Raw genomic sequence first — 19,173 nt, forward strand, 5'->3', positions numbered from 1 at the left:
AACGTTACTGGCCTTCTGTTCCTAATCCCAGAATGAATACAACCCCAACGTCCTGTCGTATTATCTTTCTCTCAAACACACGCTTGCACAAACAGACACACACACACACACACACACACACACACACACCTGCTAAGGCAACAGAAGTATAATAGCATGGTGCTCTCCCACAGCATGATCACTCTCTCTTCTTCTGCTTTCCTACCCCGTAATTACAAAAGCAGCAAAACAACATGGGACGCACACCCACGCAAATATCACATGACACACAGTGACTGCCAGACCAGCCCTAGATGATGTTGTGTGTGAAGGTTACGTATAAAGGATTAGGATCCTAATGTAAGGAAGGTAAAAACATCATAATCTGAATAACTTTACAGTGGAACAGTGGAAGAAACCTTTGTTCAAAAAGTTTGTTCCTTGGATGAACTGACTCACATGACTCATTTTTCATATTCCAAATTAAAATACCGAAACCCTTTGTCAGGTCGAATTTTTTTATTTATATTTTTTTTGTCATTGCGAAATAATTGTTCACTGCTTCCTGGCAGTTTGCGTTTCTATTGAGTAAAACTGGGCCCCGTCCCCGGTCTCTAAGTCTGTAACTGGACATAGACACACAATGTGCATCATTGCTATGCAAAGTCCTTTCTGTTCTGCAGTAAAGGGCCAAATAAACCACCGTTTGTATGGCTTACGTATGCATGGAAATATCATGCAAATCCTCACACATGCTGGAGATAGGGTTACAAAACCAGAGAGAGGGTGAAAGGGAGATGCTTCAACTGAAGCTTGGACTAAACAAATATGTAGTTCAAGGGTCTTTAACGTTTTTCAGGCTAAGGAGCCCAAACCAGTGGAAAGAATAAATAGGAACCTGCTACCCACTAAATGGCCTAGTGCTACTGATAAATATATATATACTTATCATAATTTTGCATTAAATATTAAGCTATTCAAATGATACACAGGTCCAAGTATTCATGTATGTGCAACAGCTGGGTGGCCGTGCAACTGCCGTAAACATCCCTGACATAAACATACCTGACTGGTTTATGTATAAATAACTGATAGTTTCAAGTTTTAACTTTAAACATAGCTAAATGTTGTAGGAACAGTGAATCACCAAGTCATTTTATCCTTAGTAGTTAGATGATGGGAATGAGCTACTATTAGGTAATCTGCTGCTAATATTTGAGCGTGCATCTGTGATCTTCCTCCATTTGTCATCAGCCAGAATTAAGATTTAAAATTGGCAACTAACTCCATTAAAAACATATAAATGTAAATGGTTCAGTTCAACTCTGCTTAAATTAACAGGTCTGTTTGGGTTTATTAAGTGGAACGGAGACCTGCCATCATTCAGAAAGCAGCTGCGCACACGTCCCTTGAATCAGATCGTGGGTTGTCAGGTCGCGGCAACAGAGTAGTTGAAAGTGTATGTAGTGTGCTGACTGTGTGTGGACCTGGTTAATCCCTGGATCTGTGCACAATGACGATTCAAAATACAGTTTGAGCAAGTTAGAGACAGATAGCTACGCTTCAGAAGCAAGGAAATAGTTGTAAAAACAAAACTGACTTGCTAAAATATGATGTGCAATTATCTTGTTACATTGAGGAATCTTGGTTTAGAAAAAGTTGGTTAGAGGAGACGCGCACCCTCGGGGATAAATTGAGGGAGGATTTTCAGGATTTTTCTGAATGAACTTTCAAAATATCAGCGAGACGCAATTTGGGATAAACCCTCTTAATCACACACACATACAAAATTGGTGCATAGTAGTAGAAACTGTTACTATTTTGTGAGAAACTCATTGTGACTTTTTCAAATTTTTATACAGAGCAAAGCGCTTTGAGTAGCTCAGACTTAACCATGAAAATATTTACAGGCATCCAATAAAAGATTCATTATTATTCCATATGATACATATCTGATAACATTCCCAAAATCTTCTCCTAATAAAAACTGTAACTATAAACATAACTCCTATCAATAAAATATAAATGTAATATGGGCGGACGTTTCAAAAGAACGGGAACACACAAACGCATCAGGGTCCAGGTGAACTGTGGAGTTGTGGAGTTGTGGGTCCAGTTCAGCCAACAGTTACTGGAAGAGAAACACTAAGAATAGAGGAATGAAGCTGACACACGCATGCTGGATTTCACACCAGACTGACCTCTCTCTTTCTCCCTACGGTTTTAAGTCCAGAGTCTTTCTGCTCTCTGCCTCTATGACATGTGCACAAACGCAGAGCGATTCAGTCAAACACAAAGACGTGATGCCAACATAAAACGTCGGGAAACACACAAAGAGCTGACAAACAGAGGACAGGGGACAGGACAGAGCATTGTGGGGGTGGGTGTGGTCACTGATCGAAGGCCTGGAGCTGGGAAACGTGATACTCTGTGGGAGGAGACGGGCAGTGTGTGTGTGTGTGTGTGTGTGTGTGTGCGCGTGTGTAAGAGGTTTGTGGTGCATTAATGTGGCCCAGATTAAAGTTCACTTATACGGATTTAAATGAAACAAGTTTCATTAAAACGTACCCAACAACCACTGCACACACACACACACACACACACACACAGCAGCAGCAGCAGCGGTAGCAGAGGGAACCAATTAGCGGTCGGGCTTTGATGATGTCACTAGCAAGTCACGCACCAATGGCACAGCTTCCGTTCAGAGAGAAACATAATACCGCACACACACACGCACACACTTAGACACACATCACAGACACAGACACACACACACACACGCTTGATGTTGATGAGACGGAGTCGTGGAAGCCTCAAAGCTGACGTTTAAATGAGAGGGCAGCGGAGGTGTCAGATAGGGTTCGCATGTGTGTGTGAGTGAGTGCCATCTGCAGCCACTTTTTAATTTACTTTCTGATGAGTTCATGAGCCCAGATCGTAAGTCGGAGAAAAAGATTCCTGTCTGTGAAGTTGTTAACAACGCCGTGAAACCTCTTTGTCGACTCTTTCTATACAGGCAAAAGCGAAACACACATAAATGAGTACATTCGGTATTTTAGTAAAACGAGGTGATGGTTACATCGTCTTCATGAGCCCACAGTAAAATCAGACAAGCAACTGTTCCCGTCTAGATGCAACCGAGGCTAACAGACTAGCACGTTAACTTAGTGAAGGAAATGCGAAGACATAATGAAAGTATGTGGTGGTTGAGTATGACTGCTGGTGTACTTCACTTCAGATGAAGCCCACTCAACCGTGACATACAGAATATGTAAGTCAGTCCTGAACAAAGGTACTACTTAAAGTGCAAATTCATTTAAAAAGGTACCTGCTAACGCTAGCAGAGGAATGATGTAACTTCACCTGCAGTAACAGAGAGAAGGAGGCAACACATCAATTTGTTGGTGAATTTCATTTTCTAAAGTTAAGACCTTTAGCTGCTATACACGGATGCACAATGATACACAATCTTCTCTTACAACACACTGTGACGAAGTACTATTAACCCTTTAAAGCCTGAACGCATCGCTGGTGATATGGTAAAGCAAGTGGTATTTCAATTACTCATAACTCACAGAGGTTTGCTCTACTGACAAAATTCAAAGTGTGGCTGAACACTGGAAAGTCGTGTTTTTGTCTGGAAGACCTTCGTGACATCTCAAGAGAGCTTTTACCAACAAATTCCTCCAAACTACTCCAACCTGCAGCCGACAGCAGCGCTGCGTCGTCATTACCGTAATGGCAGCTTTTTTCCCAGAAAGCGCAACTTCCCAGTGTTTAGCCACACTTTGAATTTTGTCCATCGGTGAGATACAGTATTTCGAATACCGTCTTAAAAGGTTAAATGCTATTGATGCTGCCCATGTATATACAGTAGGCTAAACATATCTGCAGCACACAGTATGGATAAGCTCACGTGTTTATGTTCAGGTTTGTCGTATTCTATTAGTTGACATTGTTGTTGTGGTAGTAGGGCGCCAGGCGGATGGTGTTTATGGTGTTGGCATGGGCTCCGGCTAAGCTTCAATTACCTCGCAGAGGTCCCGTGGGGACTAACATCATTGTTGTATTATAAAATTTCAAAGAAAACTCTGAAAATGTCTAAATTTTTTTCGTATATTTATATATATATATATATAGCCTTACTCATGAAATCATGGTAAATACGACCCCATTAAACACTGGAATAACCACCACTGTTTTACAAAGTGGGTTACATCCTGCGACAGCAGCAAATACTATGAACCACACAATACGAGAATCATTGTTTGAATTCATTTCTGTTCTTAAAATTCTCCCTACGGCCGGTTCCTGCGACAGTTAGACGTTTTGCCCGTGCTGTGGAGCTACAGTTTCTGCAATGGTGCAATAAAATATTTGCACAGTCCATCAACAGCTGTGTCCACATTTGCCACATTCTCTATTGACTCCTATTAACCTGGGCCGACTTTTATCCCCTAGGACAATAATGGTATCTAATCGTGCCGCTCGCAGAGCCAAGAAATGAGGAGATGTAGGAAGCAGAAGTTGGCGAGTGACATATTTGCAGCGGAGCCACTCCTAATGGAAGCCTTTTTAAATTAACGGTGGATTGAATTACCGCGTGCGACGTGAAAGCTGTCACTCAACTGGAGAGTAAATCATCACCTGGCTGGAGCTCAGCGGCGCCTTTTAACAGTACAGCTCATTGTTTTCTTTTTAATGAGTGCAATGTTACTGATGTGAGTCACAGCTCTTATGTGCAGAGACAGTTACATGGAAAACCTCACAGCACACTCCCTGCAACGCACCAAACCGTAGATAATATTATAGTGTGGAACATTTAGCAGCCGCGGAGTCAGACTCAAACTGCAAATTGATAAACTGAACAACAATTTTTATAACTAGGCTTGAAAATAAATGCAGCGTCATGAGTACTTGAACGCACCATTCGCCATCACCTAACTGACAGACATGCTTCTCACTTAACTCCCCCCTCAACACCCGCTCACCCACCAACCACTAACATGACTATTTTCTCTATGTTTCCGGTTTTGTTTAGTGTTTGTGAGTGTATGCACGCTGACTCACATATATCTGTGTGAAAGCAACCAGGCTGGCGCCACCATCTCATCAGCATGCAGAGGACGTTGTGCACCAGCATGCATGTACACACACACACACACACACATAGGGAGAAAGTCTTCATAAGGGAATCTTGCAGAGTAATTCCTGTGGCTCCTACCTTGTGTTAAGTCAAATTCTCAGATATTGGAAGCATTTTTGTTGTTGTTGGTGTTTCTTCAAATTCAAAACAATAGTTCCCAGAGGAAACGAATCTGTTTTTATGCTTTACTGTAATTGTATGGAAAATTAGCGAAATGAGAAGCAGATTCTCAATTTCTCATGCTGCATTGCTATGAATCATTTCAACACGTTTCACCATACTGCGCTCAAACATGGACTGAATCATCCGTTTAAACGTCACATGACTGAAAATGCTAGTTTTGTTTTCTTATGAAGCTGTTGAGCCTGATTGACATCTGAAGATGTAGTGCGGAGTACAGGGAACAAGCAGGAAGGAAACACCGGTATCTGTTTGACCTAAGAAGGATGGCAGTTTGGTCACACAAAGGAACCCACAAACAAAGCAAGAAACTGATGAATGAAGGAAAGGAATGAGTGTTTGCCACAAGACTGAAACTTAAGTTGATGAATAAATTAACAAATGAATGAGAAACAATTTGGCAGCACAAGCGAATGAGAAAATCCATTTTGAGTTACGATAAAAATGAGAAAGAAACTGCATCAAAACAACAAAACATTGTGCATTGTCAGCATTGCACAATTGTTTTTCGCATCTTCCACAAAACTTTTTATGACTATGTAAGCTATATGTGTCATCCTGAAACCTTTATACTTCTCTGACCTACCAGTGGAAACTCACCATAAGTCATTAAGCCGTCTAAACTTCACAAACACGGGGAACACAAAAGCTTGTGTAAGAAAAACTCAGACAAAAACTGCAGTTCCTCAAATGGCCGCTTTTGAGGAGTGTGGCTCCAGTAGCGACTCAGTCCATCGTCACAGCCGAAAACAAACAGGTTAACGGTCTGGTATTTGTGCCAACTCCTCAGTTTAAATTTCATCAGGGTTACAAGTTGAGTACAATTAAGGCTCATTTAGCCAATTGTTGAAATAGGCAGAATGCCAAAATAAGTTCAGAAGTACGGACTCTGGAGGACGAGAGGATGGAGGGCGACCTTTTTTAAATGGAGCAGAGGTGTGCTTGACGACACCAGTGAAATGAATTCTGGGATATCTGTCTGTCCGAAGTCGACACACAGCTAACACAGGAGGCCATTTGGACCACACTTGGTCAGATAAATACATTTAATTGTTTTAATACAAATTCGAGATTAGCAGAGGAGAAAAAAATCCATGCAAATGTTGACTTCCTGTTAGTGCTCGAGAACAGCGGATTGGGAAGAATATGACTGCAGCGGCAGAGTCGGACTCTACATTCAAGGATGAACATATGCTCATTATTTTCAGCTCGTCAGAGAAAAGGATATGAAGAACATTCTTGTTAGATCTCCGTCCCTTGTGAAATAGCACAAGTAATTTCAGGAAACATGTAGCGTGGTGCCAGATTTCTTTAGGTGTTCGGTTCCAATATACAGTAATAGCTTCTTTTGATATTGATTTCAATATGAATACACCTAAATTTCCAATATCTCTATCACAATATGCCATATTCCGCCATGAGCCATAACTGCTCCATTATATTGTACTGTTAGTGTTAAGCCTAGCTTAGCTTCATTGTGCCATTCTACATCATCTTCTACTGAGCTACAATGAATGTAGTAAGATCTATTGAGAACGCAAAATCAAAGAGTAATATTATAATATAACTAATTACTTTGAAATTAACAAGTAATAAGTAATGCATTATGTTTTTGAAGTAACTTGCCCAACACTGTTGGGGAGCAACTGATGATGTGTCCCAAGTCCACAAAAACACAAGAAAGTACACAGATAAACGCCCAGAGCTGCGGTGACGTCATGGAGGGTTTGTCCATCTTAATACGCAGCCAATGCCGTTTAAATCCTCGAGATAAAACTGTGTGTCTACTCTGTATTTGTCTCTTATTACGAAGCAGATAATAACCAAACTAGCTTTAAAAATTCTCTTCAACTTTTTTCACACCTGCCTTTTAATGAATGAGGCATCATATTTGGCCTTCCATTCCAGCACCAAGTGCTGCAGCAGCAAAGCCGGCCAGAAACCTGCTAACTGGAACGACGTTTGGCAGCGGCTGAGCTCGTGTTTGAATTCAGCTACAAAAGTTAACAACTCTTAAATAAGAAAACCCTGGCAGTGAGTTGGCTGTAAGGCTGCTGCCGGTGAGCCAGCTGCCGATGCCACATGTCTAGGACAGGGTTAATGTTTGCTAGCAAGTTAGCAGCTAGCACTAAAATTAACCTCTTCCACAGCTGGCTCCCATTATCCCACAAACGACACAGAGCGCCTTCTACACCCTTTCTTTTTGCCTCTCTGTCACACACACATCCACCCACCCACCCACGCACACGCACGCACACACACACACACACACACACATTATATTCAGACGCCAAGTTTAACCTGGCTGTGCTACCCTTCTGGTTTGGCACCATCTGTGTTTGGAAATGAGGGCGGGAAAGAAGGAGAAAAAGGAGTGGGAGAGCGGATGGAGGGAGGATGGGAGCGAGTGAAGGAGGGAGGGAGTGGGGGATGTATGGTGGGAAAGAGGAGCTGAGGAGGAAAAATAGAAGGAGGGAACAGAGGGATGGATGGATGGATGGATGGATGCAGGAGACAGACATGCTGTGGATGTTTATATAAAATGCCACAAGAAAAACAAACCAAGGAAGGAATGGGAAAGTTAAAAGAAAGAAAATACGCAGGGAAAAGTAATAAAAATAAAAAAAATGAAAAAAAGAGGGGAGAAAACAGCAACCTGGTAGCTTGGTTTGAATCAGCGCTCATGAGCTACTGTTTCCTTCAGTTAAACTCAGCTAAAGACAGCAAACATCCCCGTTATATTTCTTTACTTCCAACGTTACTCCGTACTGCAATTAAACTTTTAGCTTCAATGTAACATTTAATGAAAGCAATAAAAAGCTCTATTATATTGTGAATATACAACTATAGCCAAGCATGAGAGATCTGCGCGTGTGTGTGTGTGTGGATTAGCTGTGACAGTAATTAAGCAAAGAAGTTGCAACGTACACAGGATCTCAGCCTCGGCCCCGACAGTTGTATTCTACAGGGAGGTCCGGAGGGATCGGGAGGCTGGGTGTGAGTGTGTGAGTCTGTGTGTGAGTATGAAACTGAAGATGGCTTCCTGGTGGAGCAACGCTGCTGAAAATGTACACCGAGTACACAATTAAAGACTTTGCATCGGAACGGCAGAGCGAAGCCGTCCACTCTCCTCTAAACAATATATCTTTCTGCAGCGCACTGAGCTCAGGAAACCACATTCTGCACCCGCCTGTTCTTTCTTTTTGTGTATGTGTGTGTTCAGCAGGAATGTAATGTGAATATTACTTAAAAGAAGAGACTGAAACCTTAATGTTTGTGTTGGAGGAGCTTGAGAATAGAAACTCATTGATCTGGATGAACTGATTGGGAGTTTTTGCGCTGGTATAGAATGACTCAAGGAGCAGACTGTCGGCGTGTTTACCAAAATCAGAGCGAGTGCTTGACTTTTTGCTCTGCAGAGCAATTGTGGAACTGCTTTACATTGACGACTCCTGGCCTCATTAAAACTTCATAGATCTGTGAGCACTGTTGAGGTGACAAAGAAGAGGATATCGTCTTACACACACACAAGCAAACTCTGTCTCAGCCACATGCATCCATTCGTTCTTTTTTTGTCTGACACCAATAAACACTCACACACCCCCCTGCACTGCAAAAAGGCCCAGTGCCCATTAACACAAGCACACACACACACACAAACATACACACACACAAAGCCAACCATCAGGGCACTTGTGTTAAATAATTAACAGCGTGAGATTAGTCCGTCAGCCTTGGGGCATGGAGGTCCATCGATTCCCCAGAATGCATTTTTAATGAGCCGCCAGCCGGCATTCATTTCAGCGGGCCAGTGTCCGTGGAGGGCCGTCTGACACACACACACACACATAAAGAGTCCAGGCATGGCGCCAGGGGAAACAATTAACATACACATAAACATAGCAGCACCACTGTACCGAACAGTGGAAATCACCTTGACAACAGCAGCAACCTAACGCCTTCAGAACTCTTTAAACTTTGTTTAACTTTGATCCAAAAAGAGCAACTCCGAGCAAATCGGGTTTGCATTAATTTGCCGTTGTGTGACAAGGAGCCCGACAGTGATTTCAGCGGCGTCACGGCAGCGTGCGAAGCGCGGCGATAAAACACCCAGCGCACAACGGTTTAAAGGCTCGACTTTGCAAAACAAGACGCTGGTTATATGCGCTGATCGATCCCTTTAATTTGTCTTTGTAGACCTGTTTTCAACCTGACACCCAAATCAATCAATAGTCGAGGGTTGCAGTCTCGAGCGGGGGGGGACGTACGTACAGAGACGTCAACACGCACCGCCTCACTCTTCACCCATTCACATAAAGCTTCTTTTCTTCTTTATGTCATTTTCATTTCTTGAAATAAAAGCAGAACCGAAAGCGAAAGAGCAGAACCGATGTGTATGTATTTCTCCAAATCTTTTTTTATGCATAAGTTTCGTAATAACAAATGTGAGCACAAAGTCTCATGAATCGAACGCGCATGACACAACAAATGGCGGAGATGTTTTTTTTTTTTTTTTTTTAATTCCAGCTGGTGTTTATAAAGAGATTTGCCCCGCAGCTGTTTGGATGGTTGAAGATGCCTTTAGGACACATTTCATGTGAAAACTGAACAACATCTCTTCGCTCAGACCATATGACCTTCGCCAGAGGAATGTGTGTGTGTGTGTGTTGGAGTGTATCTGTCACTTGTCCTACCTTTCCGGTCTCCCTTTCGAAGTCGACGTATTCCCTTGTAGGAACCTGCCTCTGGTCTCCATGGAGGTTGGCTGGAAAAAACTGGAGGGAGAGGTTCGTACCTGTCGCTACAAAGGCCTGGAGAGAAAGAGAGAATGCGTGAAGTCAGTGGTGAACGACAAACTTCCTTATGTAGTTGTTTAAATTGTACATTAAATTTTACATGCAACTTCAGCGACGCCGTTGTATTTCTAGCAACGTGATGAAGAGAGTTCAATCAGATTGTAGCCCATTAATAATAACCTTATATAAAACTTACGTCAGGCCTAAGCCATCTCATGCTGCAAAAAATATTTTACTAGTCAAAAACCTTTTTATGGAGGTTTCATTACAGATGTTGGAGTCAAACTTGGCACAAAGAAGCAAAGCAACACATAAAGCGTAGGGACAATAAAACAGCACTCAAATCATATAGCATGACAACAACTGTTAACTATTAACCCTTCAAGACCTGAGCATCTACCTGCGGATAAAAATTTTTTTTAAAAAGCTTGCGGTATTTGAATTACTGTAACTCACCAATGGAAAAAAAGTTCAAAGTGTGGCTGAACGCCTTGGAAGTTGCGCTTTCTGGAAATAAAAAAGCTGCCATTATGGTAACGATGGCGCACCGCTGCTGCTGGCTGCAGGTTGTGCGGAGCGACGCAAGACCGGCGAGTTTGGAGGAATTTGTTGGTAAAAAACAAAGTTACTTATACCCTGGAGATGTCACAAAGGTCTTCCAGACAAAAGCACAACTTCCCAGTGTTCAGCCGCACTTTGAGTCTTGTCAGTATTGCAAACCTCTGTGAGTTACTGTAATTAAAAAACCACGAGGTTCAACAGATCACCAGCGAAACATTCAGTTTGAAAAAGTAAGTGAATATCCCGGAAACATCTTTATAATGTCTCCTGTGGCTTTGCATGAGCCATAGGCCTTCATTAGAAAAGGCTCTTGCCAGAGTGATGACCTTTAACACGTACTGGGGAGGTTTGTGGATAAGAGTCCAAGTATTAGGCCTTGGTTCTCTGTAGGAAAAGAGTGGACTCCTCCAGGCTCAGGATTTTGTTCTACCAAACCAGAGCTTCTTACTACTTTACAGCCCTCAGCCCTCACCCATGCTCATGGATAGTGACTGAAAGAAGGAGAATCCAGATGCAAAGTGATTGAGACCTGTTCCTTGGTTAACGTGGAAGGCTTTAGAGACTGTAGGTGGGGAACTCTTTGGAGGGAGGTTTCTTCTTAACAATCAAAGGAGCCAGTTGATGCAGCTTGTACATCTGGTGCGGATTCTGCAGTTTACCGGGCAAAACGAGGTAGGAGAAGACCCAAGGGTAGACCCAGAATTTGCTGGAGGGACTGTATATTTTATCTGGCCTAGGAACGCCTGGGGATGCTCCAGAAGAAACAGGAAAACGTTTCTTTCTGGGGAAAGCGAGGAAGCGTGGAATGTCTTTATTAAGCCGGCCGCGATCCAACATCGGATAAGAAAATGGATGGATTGAAAATCCAATGGAACATTATTGGCAAAGCATTAAACGTCGGGACTTCTCAACTCCTGCTGAATCGGTTTTGAGCATTTTCAAACGTATGTACGTTTCTTCACATGTTCCTTATAAGTAGATATGCACTAAACCATTACATAATGCGGGTTCGAACACAAAAATCAGGACTTTTATTCTTCAGGATGTTCAGAGTTCTTGCAAATCTTAAATATCCCATTCAGGTCAAAGAAAGGGTTCCTTCTCTCGTTTCTTTAACCCTCCCATTCTTTGCCGCTCTCTCCGCTCTTTCGTGGTCTAACCGCTCTCCTCGTAGAACAAAAGCACAAAGTGAACTGCTGGCTTGCTCTCCTCACATACATATAATCACATCAAACTGTAGCTTTCCTTGGTTTTTGATTCCTGTAAAATGGCTTCTTGCTCTAATGGGATACACTCCTCTGCAGAGAGACACACACGCTGCATGCATGCAATCACACAGAAACGCAAATAAAATGAAAATCAATAGAATGCATTTCTCTGCTGCAGTCGGGAGGCAGCAATGAATTACGCGGAGGCAGAAAATCTGGTTAGAAAATGTTTTTAAATGTGTATCTGCATGTGTGCGTGTCTATTGTCTTTGTGTGTGTGTGTGTCGTGTTGTGTTTGCCGAGACAGATCAATACTAAGGGCATTAGGGATGCGACTGAAGCTGGAAGCATATGAATTATGCACCCTGTCAAATCTGTAGCTCAACTGGAGAGTGAGAGGACGAGGGAGAAAAACTGAATGAAAGAGAAGAACTCGGAGTGGAGGAGAGACGAACGAAGGGAGGAGAGAGCTCAAAGAACACCCGAGTCATCATTTCTGCTGTATTTGAAGTATTGGATTACAAGCATCTGATACTAATTTGCTGCCTACTACTGCTGGAGAGAATAAGACGAGGGGAGGAGAGGGTGGAAAGAGGAAAGAGATGGAGGGAAACCGAGAGACAAAACGAAGTAGAAAAACAAGAGAGGGAGGCAGACAGAAATGGAGGAAATGAGAAAGAGGAAGAGAAGGAGGACGAAGGCAAAGGCGGCGCGGTGAATGTAAAGAAAAGTCAGACAAAGGAGAAGAGAGGAGGAAATAGAAGGGAGATGAAGAGACCAAGAGATATAAAGACAAAGAAGAACGAAGCGAAGGAAATGAAATAAAAGGAGGTGGACGAGCAGAAAGAGACGAGGGGGTGTGGGGATGTGGGGGGGCAGCGCAGCATGAAAATCAATAGCAGTTTAGAAAGCGACTCATCTCTAATGAGCTGAGCTGAAGATAATTTACTTTGAATTATTGTCCCATTTATCAGATCAATCCTGAACATTTTAGAGTTGCCCTGTGATCCCGGCCACGCATCCACTCACGCATGCGTGTCCGCGCGGCCATAAAAATAACGCAGGCAATGAGAGTTTTCCGACACAATTTGAAGCCGCGTGCAAACGTACAAGTTCATGTTTAGATTGTTTCATAATGCTGTGAGATCACAAGCCCTAATGCACACCTGCTTTCACTTTTGCAAACAGATCAATTTAAACCGGAGACTGAAGACAAAACCACAATGAGGCCTTTTTTTTTTAGTTTTAGTTTTTTTTTTATTATTACTGAACCAGATTTTTTTCTGTACACTAAAGCCAACTGTTAAAACAAATAGCGCTTTTAAGAAAATTCCAGTATTACCGTGGAAGTATATCACCGTACATTATGTCAGACTACAGACAGAAATTAAGCTGAGGTAAAAATTTGCTTGCATGTAATATTCAAAGACCCCATTCAGATACGAGAAAAGCGTTTCCAGTCTGTGCCTGGATTTGTTTTCCTTCCGTCAAAAAGACACATTTTTAAAGTAATTTTAAAGACAAACAAATTAAAGGTGGGCTCATCTTCGCTGTAAGGTCCAGTCTGCGCACTGTGCCACATTTAACGGCGGTATAGGACCACGATTGGCTCCCAATTTAGCTGCGACGTGCCTACGATCTTTAACTCTGACTTTCTCCTCTCGGCCTCCCCGGCCCAATATCCGCATGGGTGAAACTCAAACACATTCTGATAAAGGTAGACCACAAAAGCTGAACTTCATACACGACTGCTAATAAACCAACCGCAGTTCACAGCCGCGTTTCTTGCCTCATCCTCAACAAGCGAGACCCCTGACAGCACATCTGAGCGTCCGGTAGTTGTTTCGCGCTGACCATGAAAATAGCAGGAGGTCTTTAGCGGCGTCTGGGCGATAGATAAATCAGCAGCATGATGTCACAGCTGCCGTCGAACTCTTAAAACCGTGGCCATCAATTCTCCCAGCAGAAGAAGCTTATAAATACAGTGAGGACAGACATACAGACAGACAGACGCATCCCACTAAAAGATGGTAAAACTAGATGCAGACCACCACCCCCCCCACCACCACCACCCCCCTCGCCCCGTCCCGTCCCGTCCCGTCCCATCCCGCTATGATGACAGCATGTTTGTGAAAAATACCTCGAGGATGACTAAGACAGCAGCATTTGCTCTCCGCGTTTGTTTGTGTCAGTGCCAGTGGCCCCGGAGGCTTTTCGCCTGACCTCACCTTTGAGTTGAAGGTATGATTTAAGAAAATTTAAACGGTCTTCACGCTATATGCTAATTACATAATGAGAATATCAACACGTCCCGGCTCGCTCTGACGCTACGAGCTGCTCATCACCCTGTGCTTTTGAAAGGAAACAAACACGAGGGCTCGTACGACTCAGGCAGCCGAACGTGCACATATGTTGCGGCCTTCATAAAAGAAACATTTCTGCTTTTAATTTTGGACTACTGTAATCAAGTTTCAATCTGGGATGAGGGTTTAATGCGTCACTACATTTCAGTCGGGAAATATCGCACTCACTGGTTATTTTCACTACGTGCAAACAAAATAAAATGAATATTTACAATCAGTAGGGTAATTATTAAAATGCCGTCTGAGTTAATCTTGTTTTGCTCTCAGTGCAAATCTGACTGTAGGATTTTTACCTTCACCTTTACACTGCAAAAGAAGTTCTCTCTCAATCAAAACTGGATGTTTGATCGGACGAAGCCAGAGACGAGTGTGAGACAGATTCACCACAGTGACAACCGTCAGCTCTGACACCGTTGCCTAAACTGTCTACTGCAGCAACAAAAACAACCACCGTATGTGTGGGAATAAACAGAGTATACGAGCAGTCCGATGCAGCAAATATTACAATTACAAAGTGTTAAATGAAGTCAAAAAGCACAAGTTAAAGTGACGCTTATCTGGTTTTTAGTTTTCTTCTTAATTGAGAAATATATGACTAAATCATTAAAAAGCAAAATATGTTTTTTCTAATCTTTGAAACACCACAGTAACATCTCCAAATTGCTTGTTCTGTCCAAAAGTTATTGATCAGGTTCAGACAAAGAAAAGCAAAGGAAACAAAGAGCTTATTAGCGCATGAAGCTGTTTGTCGTCGTTAGGTCACTGTATACGCTAAAATGAAACACGTAATGATGTTTACTTTAAGAGACCAATTTCAGGGCCCCCAAATTACAGCCCTAACCTAACAGTGTTTCGTTGTGCGCTAGAAGTGTGCCGGTGATAACATGTGTTAATGTGTGATGACTGCAGCTGCAAAATATGGAGGGAAGAAGTCAGTGAGTGAAGCTAAGCCTGGTGGGTTTGCATGTCTGATAACACGTCTACTTCCTGGTGCTGGGACACATCAAGACATCGACACATAGACGCATAGACACATAGACACACACGCACGGCCCCATGCATGTGCGTACATATATATATATATAGATATGAAAGCAGACTGATCACAGTTTATTGATAATGAGAGTTAAATTGTCTCCACACATGGCATTCTTTTCTCCCTTTGTGTGATGTTTTCAGCAATCAGTACCACATTCCTTTTAGTTGTTTTCTAAAAATTTGGTTTTGTACTCACTACTTCTGACCGTCCGTCCCTGCAGGCGTTCTGGAAGCGAGCTTGTCTCTCCTCATGAGGCCGGTCTCTGAACCCGGTATATTTAATCTACAAAGAAAAGAAGAAGACAGCGCGATAAACAACTCACATTTACCTGTTATAACGAGAGAGTGTGGGACGTGTGTTTGATTTGACATAGAAAAACACTGGGATCAGGGGCCGTGGGACAGTGAATGGGGATGCTCATTGCCAGCACTAGACTGCAATTTGAAGATAATTTGATTTAAGGCAAATTACATCATTCTCTGTTTGTGCTTTTCAGAAAAAAATCTTAAATATATATATGAAAATGTGATTAATACCACTAAATAAATGTAAAAATATATAAAAGGGTAAAATTTCAAAGAAGAATCAGAATAAAAAGTGAAATGTTTTCCTCAATTTCGTGAATGCAAAAGTAAAAGGACTTATATTATAAAGCTTCTCTGTGGTTGGCTGCCGCTCTTTTCTTTATTTCATTCAACAACTGAAGTCATTGAGTGAACAAAGTAAAATTGAAGCTTTGAGCAAACAGACCGGCAAGCATGCTTTCCCCCCTCTAACGAGCCTTCTTCTGTCTTTATTTCCGCCGTCTAACAGAATGGATCCAGTGAGTAGAAACGCAGACTCACCTCACACTCCCTGCTCAACTTGCGGAAAAACTCCTCATTCTCAAACTTGCTCCTCTGGTCCGGGACTACCCGCGGCATCTTCACCAACACTTTCCGGCCGCTTGAGTTTCACTTTTTTAGCCTCTTTTTTTTTTTCTTTTTTCTTTTTAAATATCCCGCAGAGCAAAAGTTAAACTGTGTGCGCTGCCGTCCGCCTCTCACTCAGCTTCTCTTTCACTCACTTCTCTTCCGTGTCTGAGTGTGTGTGTTTTTTTTTCTTCTTCTTCTCTGTGTGGAGCAATGTGCTCTCTCTTCTGCCTGGCCTCTGTGATTGTGACTGCTGCTCATATAATGATGATCTGCCTCTGGCTGCGGCTCCTGCGCGCTCCGGGTCGCCCCTGGCTCCAGATGGCTCTTATTGAGTGACCCACTCCGATAGATAAAGCTCAATTTGACCGTGCGGCTCTCCCTCCCTCCCTTCCGCCCTCCTCCCTCTCTTTCTTTCTTGCTGTGTCCTGGTGTCTCTCTACCTCTCTCTTTCTCTCTCTCGACGAGCGTCTGATCTCAAAGCAAGTGGCAACAAATGAGCGCTCCCTGTCTGCGTCTCAAGTCTACCTGCAACTTTCACGTGCTCCTCCTCCGTGGACCCGTCGGCTATTCGTGCGTAAAAGTGTTTCGAAACGCAAAAACGAAAGAAAGACAGAGAAATGAGCTTTAGCTGATAGTTTCGTGGTTTTAATTACTGCCCCAAGTCACATGACACAGAGTTATATCATGGCCTCTGGCATGTGGCCTAATTTATATTTCTCATCCACATATAAAAATGGATTAGAAAAAAATAATATGTCTGCTAAACGCATTATAAGCGTAGCTTAAAGTTAAAATTCAGAAAGTAGCTAATGATTAATAGTTAAAACGTGCATCAGGATACAGGAAAAAGAGCACGGTCCGTTTTTCTTCGTGACACTTGGTCACCAGTTTTTTTATCGCAGCTGTCAAAAGTCGAAATTACGACAGTTTTGAAAGCACTTGAATGCATCAACAGTCTACTTCCTGGCTCCGCCGAGTCGCTCTTGTGACTGTACACCCAAAATACCGCCCCCCCACCCTCCCCCCGCACCCAGCCACCCACCCCCAACACACACACACACACACACACACACACACACACCTCCACCCCGCCCCATTCACAATAATAATACTACTACACACGCTACTCGGGTCCGTCACTGCGCATGCGCATGTTTTTGACCGCAGTAACTTTATAGGATCCTTATGTGAGAAGTGAAAGAAGGAAGGGGGGGCTCACTAAGAGGTGGACAGGCAGAGTTTGTGTTTAAAATTGAACTTACACAAACTTACAATGATCCTGAAATCCTGGAGATGCAAAACATCGAACACACACAACACTGCACCAAGCCGTGTCGCGTCACCAAATCATAAGAAACAACTGTCTGCTTCTGAAGGTTTATGAGAGAAAATTCATTTTAGATCCTTGAAAAAATAAATCACCAACACTCAAATGTCAAAGGCTGTTTATGGGCCTACTGACATTTTAAAAAGAATCTGCTTCGACTTCATAAATTAAATTTACTGCCTTCGTCATATTACTGTTAAGTTGTGTACATTACACTCAAGTAGTGTACTAGTAGAGAGCTTTAAAACCAAGTGTGCACCCTAAGCAGAACCTTTGGCCACAGAACTTTTTTTTAAAAAAAAAGAAAAAGAAAAAAAAAGAACTAAAAAGTTTCCTCAGACTGTTTCCTGTTTGGATTTTCACTGTCACTCACCGGTGTATGAAAAATAAATTTTTTAATATAATTATGCTGGCACCCGGCTAAACAACAAGCAGCCCAGAGACCAATATGACAGTCACGTCATATAAAGGGACTGATATGAGCATTAGTTGCTCTACAGGACACTGAGCATGGAGGAGATTCAAGCTGCGCTGCTGTTGATTTGCAAGTCATTCAACACGTGGATAGAGACGAACTGTAGTAGCCAAACAGATTCAAAAGTCTCCAAATGCTACACTTTAAGTAAGTACTTCAAAGGTTCCTATTTTATTTTATTAGATAATACATACATACATTTTATTTTTATTTTAATCTTATTTTATCTTTATTTTTACTTTTTTTATGTGCAACTAAGCTAAGCTTCCCTTGTGGATTATTAAAGTCTAAGTCTAAGAACTCAATTTACACATCGCACATAGCAAATGGTGTCTTACTCCCTCGTCTCGCAGCATCAGTTTAAATTCCAGGCCACACATGCTTGTTACTCCGTTTTGGTCTCCACCAGCGCCTGAGGAAAATATCTGAGTTATCAGCTGCTAAATGTTCCTGACAATTTTTTATTTTTTTTTAACTCGTCACTGTCATCTGTGCCAATGGGGGTTTGAGTTGATGTTCACACCAGCAGTGAAAGAGCGTGACGAGCTAGAAGGCCTTTTCAATGAATACGTCCAACACTTTCCACCACCAGGCAGGCAAGACTAGAAAGTTGAGCTGGCTTCCACTTTTTTCGTCGCCTCTCTGACAGGGTGACCTGTCCGCCAGCAAAGTTTTACTTCACTACATTCACTTTTCATAGAGAATATTACACAAGTTGTTGAGAGCAGATACGAAGTTATTATATCAATGGGGTGACGCTTACTGAACTGGTCCTGAGGTAGTCAGCACCCTGGATCACAGTCAAAATATCTGCTGTGGAAAAAAGGACGGACAACATACAAAAAACCACCAGAGCCCCGGGCGCTTTGAGGTGACTACTGGACGAATGAATTTAAACTCTTTAAATTCTCTTGGACTGTGACTTATATATTTACAGCGCGGCAGCCGAGATTGTACTGGCACTTGCAACACAATGAGGAATGAATGTTTGATTATGTAATGAACAGGCAGATAAAAACAAGCTCTCGACATGCAGAACATACACACACACACACATAGAAAATGTGACTATCCCCCGACTATAAGTCTTGAAGCCTTATAATCACACACACAGATCTTAATTAACTAGGAACAAGAACCGGCAGGTAAAAATAGTCTGTTTGTGTGTGTATGCATTCTCATGCA

At 42.5% G+C, this 19,173-nt stretch overlaps 1 protein-coding gene across 4 annotated transcripts in view; it reads right to left on the reverse strand.

Annotated features, from left to right (window-relative positions):
- The window catches only part of cbfb (core-binding factor subunit beta), a 37,364-nt gene extending 20,639 nt beyond the window's left edge, over window positions 1-16,725 (reverse strand). Inside the window, exons 1-3 of one of the 4 annotated variants that reach the window (XM_047596266.1) lie at window positions 16,118-16,725; window positions 15,468-15,554; window positions 10,000-10,116 (exon numbers count right to left, since the gene is read on the reverse strand). In XM_047596266.1, the coding sequence (XP_047452222.1) occupies window positions 10,000-10,116; window positions 15,468-15,554; window positions 16,118-16,195 (282 nt within the window). In that variant the 5' untranslated portion in view covers window positions 16,196-16,725. The remainder of the gene's footprint in view (window positions 1-9,999; window positions 10,117-15,467; window positions 15,555-16,117) is intronic. The other 3 variants (XM_047596267.1, XM_047596269.1, XM_047596268.1) reach the window with 3 other exon arrangements.
- Between the last annotated feature and the right edge of the window lie 2,448 nt (window positions 16,726-19,173).

This window comes from Mugil cephalus, chromosome 10, assembly GCF_022458985.1.
Source record: "Mugil cephalus isolate CIBA_MC_2020 chromosome 10, CIBA_Mcephalus_1.1, whole genome shotgun sequence".
In the NCBI taxonomy this organism is placed as follows: Eukaryota; Metazoa; Chordata; class Actinopteri; order Mugiliformes; family Mugilidae; genus Mugil; species Mugil cephalus.